The sequence below is a fragment of the Branchiostoma floridae genome, chromosome 13 (genome assembly GCF_000003815.2).
Source record: "Branchiostoma floridae strain S238N-H82 chromosome 13, Bfl_VNyyK, whole genome shotgun sequence".
Taxonomy (NCBI): domain Eukaryota; kingdom Metazoa; phylum Chordata; class Leptocardii; order Amphioxiformes; family Branchiostomatidae; genus Branchiostoma; species Branchiostoma floridae.
In genome coordinates, this window is record NC_049991.1 from 17,802,265 (window position 1) to 17,812,679 (window position 10,415).

The 10,415-nt window shown below is 41.5% G+C and overlaps 2 protein-coding genes across 5 annotated transcripts in view; both read left to right on the forward strand.

The window, feature by feature from the left end:
- Positions 1-10,415, forward strand: part of LOC118429731 (rab11 family-interacting protein 4B-like) — a 193,631-nt gene that overhangs the window by 66,340 nt on the left and 116,876 nt on the right. The gene's annotated exons all lie outside the window — the stretch shown is intronic.
- LOC118429738 lies at positions 589-4,727 on the forward strand. Its single transcript, XM_035840359.1, has 4 exons — positions 589-946; positions 2,864-3,015; positions 3,594-3,773; positions 4,301-4,727. Exons 1-4 carry the CDS (start codon positions 942-944, stop codon positions 4,327-4,329), a joined length of 366 nt encoding a protein of 121 aa, XP_035696252.1. The 5' UTR covers positions 589-941; the 3' UTR covers positions 4,330-4,727.

Sequence of the window (10,415 nt, forward strand, 5' to 3'; positions counted from 1 at the left end):
CTGCGACCTAAAAAGAACATGTCTAACCTTCGCTTTTATACTAGGTATATCATACAAAACGTAAAAGTGTGACTGAAAAGACTATAACACTCAAAAAGCGTAAAAAGATTTGCTTTTTTTCTATGAAGGTCGTTGAGCGATCTGTCAAATTTCAGGTCACAGAGAGAGCGCAGAGAGATCGCCTTCCTAGTGGAAATGGGTATAACATGGGGTAGAAATGGAAAAAAGTTATTTACAAAGTTTTGGTAAGGATCCTAACTTGTTGTCACAAGTAAACGCGCTGTAAACTGTCCCAGAAAGGTTTTGAAAGGTGCTAGTACTTCAGTCTTTTGAGATACTTGCCCTTTTCCGTTCAAGCAGGTAATTTTAGAGCTTCGTGCAACCGAGTGAGAAAATTGACCCAGCTAGATAGGCAGCGAGTGTCAAGCTGATAACCACACACACACACACACACACACAAACACACGCGCGAACGCACGCACGCACGCACACACACGCACACACACACGCACACACACACACACACACACACACACGCGGTCAAAACTTTTCCGGGGGTTTCCCTTGCTCATGCATATTCATATATAACAATGGCTACATTCATTCGTCTTATGAATATTCAATAGGTTGATATGCTTCGACAAACTTGAACAATATGTTTGACAGGTATCATATGATGTCATATTTCCTTTACCGAGAAAAACATTTAGTCCTTGGTTTCGTCTCATGAATATTCAGTATCTGTCACTTGGTTGAGTGAAAACAATGCGTTCTTTTGTAAGTTTTGTTTTAAAAACAACGATATTCAGTTCCTCCTTACATTAGAGCACACGTATATCAGCACACACAGGTGCGTTGAAAACCGTGTTCTTGTCTGTGGATCAAGTAACTTATTAGGCCCACATCCGCTGCGAAGAAAATCTTCCCTTTACAACCTAAACATGAGGTGAGATTCGCTTAGTAACCTTTCTATTCTGTACTGTTCTTTTGGTTGATGGCAATATGCGAAGCACAACTTTATTTTTCGTAACTGGTCAGACTCTCCTTGCATCCTGGGTACCATCCGGGCAGTAGTTCGCTTCTATGTGCGCCTCTGGTACCCTAGGCCTAATGCATGTTCCATAGAAGCGACTCTATATAGTGTATGATAAACGTCGGAGTGAACTACTCCCCGGATGGTTCCCAGGCTACTCACCTTGTTCCGCCTCATGTGAACACCTGGAGGAACTTGCTGTGTTGAATTTTGTCTTTTACTGAGCCAAAACAGGCGGCGTCGGATGAAGCTTATCTGTATTTACGTACATTGTATCTTATTATCTTGACGAAGGCCTGTGGGTCTAACGTCACTTTTCTAGGGCAGATCTTTCACAATGAAATGTAGGTAACTTACTCAGACAAATGTGCGGAGTTGGACCGAATTTCTAACAACTAGTGTATGGTTAATATTGGGCTAAAAAGTGATACCACCAGGACCTCAGGACGGCGCTCTCGACGCGCTCTCTCTCTACGACCCAAAATCTGACAGCTAGCTCAACAAATTTTTACGCTTTGTGTGTTTTCTTGTCTTTTCAGTCACGCTTTTGAATATCTATCATAAACCCAGTATGAAATCGAAGGTTACACATGTCTGCAGGTCGCAGTGAGAGCCCAGCGCGATATCGCCGTCCAGTGGAAAGGGGGCCTAAGCCCAATGCGTTTTATCTGATACATGGGCCCTGGCTTTGGGAAGGGTCACTCTTTTCATTGATTGCTACTACTTATCATCGAATCTAAAGCTACATGTCTCGTTACAGAAACTACTTATAACGCCAAAGAGGATATATATTGTACCACATAGTGATTGCTAGCTTAGTAAGCCAAATAAGAAAGAGAGAGAAATGATTTCTTTGAATAACAGCACACAGAATCTAAAGTACAAAATGGCAGTTCTAGACTACTAGTAAATGGCCTAGTACAATATAGAAAGGCGATTAAAGAGTCTAGTGTAATCTCATGCCTAGCTTAGTGCATTCAGCTAAAAGTACAAAAATAACATGTTTGTAAAGGGTTCTGAGCTGTCCACTGTCAAAGGAGTTTTGTCTTCAGTACCTCTGAGAATAAGTGTTACGGCTGTGTTCGTCCTGGCCATGGCTGGCCTACTTCCTTGCCAATATTTGCTGAGATTTGGGGAGTACCGAGTTTCTTCCTGCTCAGACATGTCCGACCTGTTACTGCCTAAGGCATGGGTGACTCCGTAATTATCTTGTCACGATGGTTTGTTGCTAGCTTCTGGCATGAGGAGGAATACTATTGGGTTGTATGTTGGACTTTTTAAGTCGTCATACCTGGGCAGCGAAAACGTTTGATATGGGTGTTCTGGACCGGTCTTTGGGTTATCACATGGGGTTCTACTGTTATCACACAGCTACAGGTTAATGTGATTCGATAGACGAACGCGCTTCGCGTGCGCCAAGTGCGCCGCTGTCGAAATTCGAATACCGGAATCGGACTTTAAAATTCATGTTGTTGCAATTTTGTTCGAGGACGCAAGGTTTCCTCAATTTCTGGCGCATTTACATTGAAATGTGCGATTCATTTTGTGGGAGTATGAGATAAATGAAATACAACACGGTGTATTCTGTGTCACCCTCGGCCCCAGCCCTCTCGCGGGGAGGAGCGCCCTTTGGCCTTCCGGCGATGCTGCCCGTGGTTGGGTTGGTACCTCGGGTGATACAGAATAGTGTTGTATATTATATATACCATACATGGTTGAGAATCTTATGAAAATGCATCTATGTGAGCTTTTCAAACAAACTACATAGCCTCCTGCAATTCGATGTAGCAGTAATATCAGGTGGTGTTACAATCCATTTCTTTCTTCCAGGTTCAGAGCTGTCTTCGTGCTTGTGCTGGTTTGCGCCCTGGTGCTTGAGACGGAGGCTTGGAGCCGCCGTCGAAGTTACTACACTCGCCGTCGGAGTTACTACACCCGTCGCCGGAGCTTCTACACTCGTAGGCGTACCATAAGCGCATCCGGTAATACCCCCTTTCCTTTTGGACGGCGCTCTCTCTGCGCTCTCTCTGCGACCTAAAATTTGACAGATCGCTCAACGAATTGCATAGAAAGGAAAACGAATCTTTTTATGCTTTGTGAGTTCTGTAGTCTTTTCAGTCACATTTTTACGTTTTGTATGATATACCCAGTATGAAATCGAAGGTAACACATGTCCGTTTTAGGTCGCAGTGAGAGCGCGGCGCGATCGCCGTCTAGTGGAAAGGGGGCCTTAATGCTGCACTCACCCAGACCATCTATCTATATTCCTGTAAATGCGCGAAATGCTGATGGGCGCATGATACAGATATAGGACAGTACATTAGAAACATTCAGTTGTGAATAAGTGTTGTAAATAACACCAAAGACAGTACAGTATTTAGTCTCATCTCAAATTACATAGGCTCTCATAATACTTTGTTTAGAGCAATAGAATTCGTTATACGTTGTATCCTGCACAACTGTTGTGCAATAATGTTAACATTACAAGAATGAGACAAACTTTCAAGATTGCCCATCAAATGTTCATCGATTTTCTGTCGGATTTTGTTTCTTTCTGAAGCGTCGTGCCCGGCACCATACACCGCGTACCCTTCGATCAAGTACAACTGCTACCCACCCTACGTACACGGGGAGGCTTGCTGGTGGAGGTGCCCAACAGGATACAGGTACCACTCCGGCAGCCCTTACAGGCAGTGCAACAATGGACGATGGACCGGGACAATCATGTTTTGCATATATGGTAGGTTGTTTCAACTTAAAAATCATTAAGATTTGACAACGATTGAATGCTTGTATCATCACGTAATGGGTTTTTATGCTCCTGTATGTTTGATACCGTTTCAAAACACTTCAGTTTTGGACGTTAAACTCGAATGCAAACCAACACGTTTGATATCCGCGAGCAAAGTTGCATCGTCAAGTATCAATGATGTCTTATGTAGGACATTGCTTGACATACACCGTTTACAGTAGAGAATAAGAGCATGATTACGTGGAATGGTACTGAAATTGGCAGACGTCTAGGGCTAAGTTATCTGTGTAAGGTATCAGTGCGATGAGGGTCAGCATGTGCAAAACTATTCCAATGCACGTCAAAAGAAAAGAAAATGCTTGATAATTAAGACAACCTGTACAGCCAACACAAAAAAATTATATACTGCATAGAAATATACTCCATTACTAAGACATAGAAGTGATGCCGAGAAAACAAATACCAAATAGAAGACTGAAGACTGCTGGAAAATATTTTTCTGCTTTCTCACACAGATGTCGTCTCAGCCCTATTCGGCAAGTAAGCCAGCATCAAGAGTGAGAATGGAAGTCCCCTATACCATTGCCGAATGTACGGAGGGACTTCACACGATGGCACGACCACAAACTTGGACGCGTTGAGACGTATCAGACTTAGAAATTTGTCAGACTTAGAAATGTATCAGAATTAGAAATGTATCAGACTTAGAAATGTATCAGACTTAGAAATGAATCAGATTTAGAACTGTATCAGACTTAGAAATGTATCAGACTTAGAACTGTATCAGAATTAGAACTGTATCAGAATTAGAACTGTATCAGAATTAGAAATGTATCAGAATTAGAAATGTATCAGAATTAGAAATGTATCGGAATAGGAAATGTATCAGAATCAGAAAAGTATCAGAATTAGAAAGTAGCGGGATGAGAAATGCAACAGGCAACCTGTCTCTATCCAAAGAGATGTCTGTAATCTTATATATATATGTATTCTTATGGGAAACATGAAGGAAATGTATGGTGTAAAGTAGTTGCCCGATCCGCAATGAAAACAATATTTCTAGAACTATCATGATCTATACTATCAGTTATGCCAGTATTTCATACAAACCACTCTTGTGATAGGAGTTATATTTTTGAGAGGTATAAAGAAAACACTTCCTTTTTGCATGTATCCTTTTAGGCAACACTTACCTTACAGAAAACATAATCGTGAAGTCATAGTAAGCCATATCTTTAGTACTTTACGGTGGAAGATATAGTGTTGATAGAAAATACGCTGAGGCAATGTACTTGCATAAACTCCTCAAATAAATCTGTGGTAATGGGATCTTTGTTTTATGATTGTATACTTAATATGATAGAGGTGTTCTAATTGTTCAATTGAAGCCGTTGTGTGTGGAAGTATAGGTAACATAAAGAAGTGATCAGTCATTTAATTGAGAGGCAGAAAGCAATCAAAGTTCACAGTAACAAAATCAAGTTTTGAAATCATATTTTCCTCATTCCCGTTTCTCGTCACACAGACTACGTATAGATCGAAAACACGCCATTATTCACACGTACCACACGTCAAAATGCCCTGAAACCAAGGACGTCCTTGCTGAAACTGAGCCTAAAATTAGTTCACATGTACATGACGTCACCTTGCGAACATTACGATAACAACAGCTCTACTCAACCATGCACGAGAGAGAAGCCTAAATGATGTTGTTAACAACTAAAGCAAAGTGACGCGTAAACAACTTCATCTCCTGCTGTATTATCAGCCTCTCCCTTCATCCATTCACGTCTGCAGACATCAACGGCTTCCTGAAGAAAAGAAAAAGACAAAAGAAATGTCCTCAGTGATGTACTTCAGGATGGAGAAAGCTGGTGATGTAAGCGACTATAGAGTCCTCCCTCTAGATGAGGATGGGACTACATGAGGTGAGGTGATGCACCTTTGACGACAAACGTAACACCCAGACAGACATGGAAATGTCAAGAGCATTTGTTCTCAGGTCTAAAATACTCGAATCAATCATTTCAAGCCATACCAATTTAGTTTCCTGGTTTACGGAAAAACACTTAATCTTTTCTGACTGGCAAAAAGAGAAAGATGTACTCGGACATTGTTTCATGGTTATCAGGTGAGTATAGATCAAATGAACATAGTCTTCTTCGTTATGCAACCGCCAACCGCCTTTTATTCTTCTGCACTCTGCAGGCATTTGATGTACTGAAAAGAGTGACTATTGTAGGGATATGAATCTACATGTATTTTGATACCGACGGTTAACGAAAGTCCTCACCACCCTGTCGGCCACTGTAGCAGTATTGTACCAGTGCGACACCCAAAATGTAGAAAACGACAAGCCATTAACCCAGGACCTAGAGTTAGCTTTTACTAGTTTTAGACTACAGTAGACATATTATTTTTTACTTTGTCTGAATCTCTCATGTTACCTGCAATTAGCCCACGGGCAAGAATTTGCAATAAACATTATTATTGAACCTACGTTCGCAAAAGTAGGTCGATCCTGACCACTCCCCGTCGTTGCATGTCCTGACATCGCTGCCGTGCGCATAGCTGAAGCCCCTCCTGCACCTGAAGTTGCAGGTCTCCCCGTGCTGGAACGGCCAGACGCAGCTCCAACGCACGACACCCCTCGCTCGGAATGGCCGTCTGCAAGCTTCATGTAGAAATAGAAAGAAAGCGACAGAAACTTAATGTATAACTTTGTCTACTGTGAGTCAATACCGACATTGGCTTACGTTAAGATGCACTCTCACTGCACTTGCGTCACGCTTGCGTCACTGCGGGGGTCGAACTTCAGAGATAAAGAACCAATTTTATTACTTTTTGTGTAATTTGTCGTTTTACGCAATACCTAAATTATAATTTTAAAAAATCGGAGAAAATAACACGTACACAGTGACGCAGTGAATGAACCCCGCAGTGACGCAATCTTGACGCAAGTGCAGTGAGAGTGCATCTTAAGGCTCCATGTCTTAGACGTAACGTTACACAAGTATTCAGACCAATTCTGACAATTTCTGTAAGGTTGGTTTGAGAAAGATTGTAGTTGATTCAAGATTTAAGATTTTCCACATAACTGCGGCATCGCTTACATTCCAATCCCGCTGACTCCCAGGCCAGGACGCAGACGATCAGAAGAACCAACAAAGTCGACTTCCTGGGGTGGAAAAGGCATGCAAATTGTCTCAATGAAGAAGAACAAAAGTTACAAATACTCAGAGTAAAGTATCGCATAACGTTATATGAAACTGTCCTCGACAATCTTCATTAGGAACCTATCACAAACTCAAACTTAACTTAACATCTGATTGAGTTCAAGTGCTATAAGCAGGGCAGCATAAACATTTTTCTCTTTCTGATTTTACTTAAGGACTCATTTCTCTTAAGATAAGTCGATAACTTATCAAGGATTTTTCTTAATGTTGCACCAATCTAAGTATCACTCCCCGAAGATGTAAATGTTCACCTACTCTATGCAACGCTATATCAACCCTTATCCGCAGGGTAACCTATATACGTCGTTTTTAGAAGCAGACTATTTCGAGATGTCAAGTCGATGAAAATACACATTGTGTATTGCAATTTAAAGCCACCACCCGTCGACTTGATGCCTTTAACTACCCTGATTTTTAAAAACAACAACGGAAATAACCCATAACAAGTTATGCATTTAAGTTCGCGGGGATTTAAGTTCGCGGTACCGGGAAAATGACTTTTCGTGGTAGTTTTATGTTCGCGGTAGCGCCATGCACTGTAGTCTCTTACTGCCATGGAAAAATGTTCGCGGTGGTTTTAAGTTCACGGTAGAGCGGCCACCGCGAAAACCGCGAACATTAAACCATCGTGAACGTTTCTGCATTTACAGTAGTAGCCTATAACCTCACGAATAAAGATAGTGCATGGAATCATACCTCATGTTGGTGCGCACTTGGACGTTCTCAGGAGCTTGTACCAGACGGAGGCGTAACACACCTGTGGGTTTATTGTTAATTGTTTATTCGCATAGATACACATTGAATCAAATAATGATAGCTGTACAAAAGTCGCGATGGAAAGGCCAGAAACCCATATATTTATATTTTCTGGGCCTACCTCCCCACCCACCAAAAAAAACACATAAAAACACGGGAATGGCCGAGTTTTACATAAGCAAAAGAAGTCGATTAAAAAGTCGAAATTGTCTAGTATAGTAAGTAAGGGTTAATGACCCGCCCTGACGTGTATACGGTATACGTACCACAATTCATGGCCGGTTCCTTTAACCACCGAATAAACGGCAGAGCGTAGCAAGAAACGTGCTGCAAATTCGGTGGTTATAGGAACCTGCTATGAATTATGGCACCGTATACACCTAAGGGCGGGTCATTAACCCTTAATTAGAACACTGCAGATCTGGAAACTTTAGACTTTTTTCTAGTCTTGGCCTTGGCGGCCAACTTCTCAGAAGCCCTCTCCACAAAGTCATGTAACGCAATATCTTGTTTTCTTCACATTGTCTTACTCTGGGCCATACCATTCTTCTACCTACAAAGGGGGTTTTGTCAACAAATAACACCCATAACCTGGTCACCAGTTTCTTTCAGCACTAGACGCTGGATTTATTTGTGGTACCGTAAGAATATATCCCCGCCTGGCCAGCAAAATCTACCAATAATATTATCCATCCATATTCAGCTCTGTGCAAACAGCAATACGCACACTCGCGTTTCCTTCAGTTGCACAAAATTCCTGCAAGATCGGACTAGTGTTCTTAGATACATATACCTAGAGCTACATCTTTATCTGATCGCCGCACCGTACACATGTTCAAAAGCTTTCGTATTATAGTCAAAGTCGATCATAAGTTATGGACACGGAGTCAACCATTTCTGTTCTGTGAGTCGCTATTTCATGTTCATATAGCATTTTGAAATACGGGGGTGTTTTATCTCAAGTTGCACAACACTGTAGCCGAAGGAAATACAGATACAGTTGTTGTTTTTTTACTCCTATTGGCCAGAAAATAGATACACCCTACAATCTCGAAGAAAAAATCATCCACAAGATAACTTCCCTGGATGGTCGCCCTATAATGAAAAGATTATTTACGAGCTACGAAATATACGAATTGAAAGATTCTTTACAGCAAAGTTTTATGTAACTACTGCATTTAGCCCATATGGGCAAGGTCATGCAAATAAAGATCATTGTCATTGTCATTATAATCCCCAACAAAGATAATTCACAAGACACCTTCGCTGGCAAAGAGTAAGAAAGAAAGAAGCACCAACCTGTATGTCAGAATAGCGACTGCGTGAAAGGCCCAGCCACGTTATCACCGCTCTCTCGACCACTCAAAATGTGTAAACAGTCCTGCCCTTTTATGCTTCCTCTCTGTGAACTTGGCAAGGCACGCTGGCGGATAACTCTCGCCAGCTGTCTAATCTCAAACGTCAGCTGTTCTGGACGTTTCTTAGTAGCCAGCCGGTAGTACTAGCCTCTTAATAAGATTTTTTTTTAAAGTTTGCGCATACATCTACAGATGCGTAGGATGGCGCCAATCTCCACTTCGAAGCCCTTGGGCCACACATTTGTGCAAGTCATTACAGCAGAGGGCTGGTCCGCTGGTAATGATGTGTGTTTAACTTCCATACTCTTCCTCATTGGTGCTGAGTGCTAAGCAGAGAAAGCAGCATGTACCATTTTTAGAGTCTTTGGTATGACTCGGCCGGGGATCGAACTCACGACCTACCGAATGCAAGGCAAACACTCTACCCACTAGGCCATTGCACCGGTTTATGATCATGGATATACATATATATATATATATATATATATATATATATATATATATATATATATATATATAAATATATATATATATATATATATATATGTAGATACTATTAGGTAGATGGGTAGATACATGTTTATATATCAGGCTCAACTAGTTCCTCACAAGATCGGGCCCTTGTTCTTACCTTCTCAGGTACATAATACTTCTATAGGTGAGTTTCTGAACTTACCTAGGCCTAAGGTAGTAGTAGCCCTCAGGCCTCTCAGTGAACTTGGCACAGCACGCTGGTAGATAACTTCCGCCTGCTGTCTCATCTGAAACGTCAGCTGTTCTTGACGTTTCTTAGTAGCTAGCCGGTAGTACGAACAAGGGAACTTCCTTCTTGTGTTATATTTTCCTCGGTATCGCAAATGTTCTTCTAGCGTGAGCAAAATGCAAAATTAGTATCTGATGAAAAAATTAAAACCGATTCAGCAAATTTTAGAAAACCAGGAGTTAACCACTTAGAGTGTCCAACTGTTGACTTCTTGGTTCATCCCTTCTTGACACTGCCACTGGGTTACTGTAATAATAGCCACGTGTGTACCATCATTCCTTTCTTCAGGCTAACTTCATCCGCACACAGAGTCATGGCTAAGGATCATAATTTTGTCTTTCTTTACTGCTCATGACAACTGGCTTTTGCATAGTACAACTCAACACGTGGACTTGCTCCAAAGTGGACAATAATGATCCTTAATGCGTACCGCATGACATTTGGTAACGCTACTTTAAATTCGGGAATACCGGTAACGCTTCACTGTCAATAAACTGACTGATCTGCAAAGGGTCTA

What these genes read in the sequence shown, in the direction of transcription:
- LOC118429738 (XM_035840359.1), top strand. An exon ending in GCGTACCATAAGCGCATCCG is followed by an intron (nt 3,016 to 3,593) that starts GTAATACCCCCT and finishes TTCTTTCTGAAG; the next exon opens with CGTCGTGCCCGGCACCATAC. An exon ending in AATCATGTTTTGCATATATG is followed by an intron (nt 3,774 to 4,300) that starts GTAGGTTGTTTC and finishes TTTCTCACACAG; the next exon opens with ATGTCGTCTCAGCCCTATTC.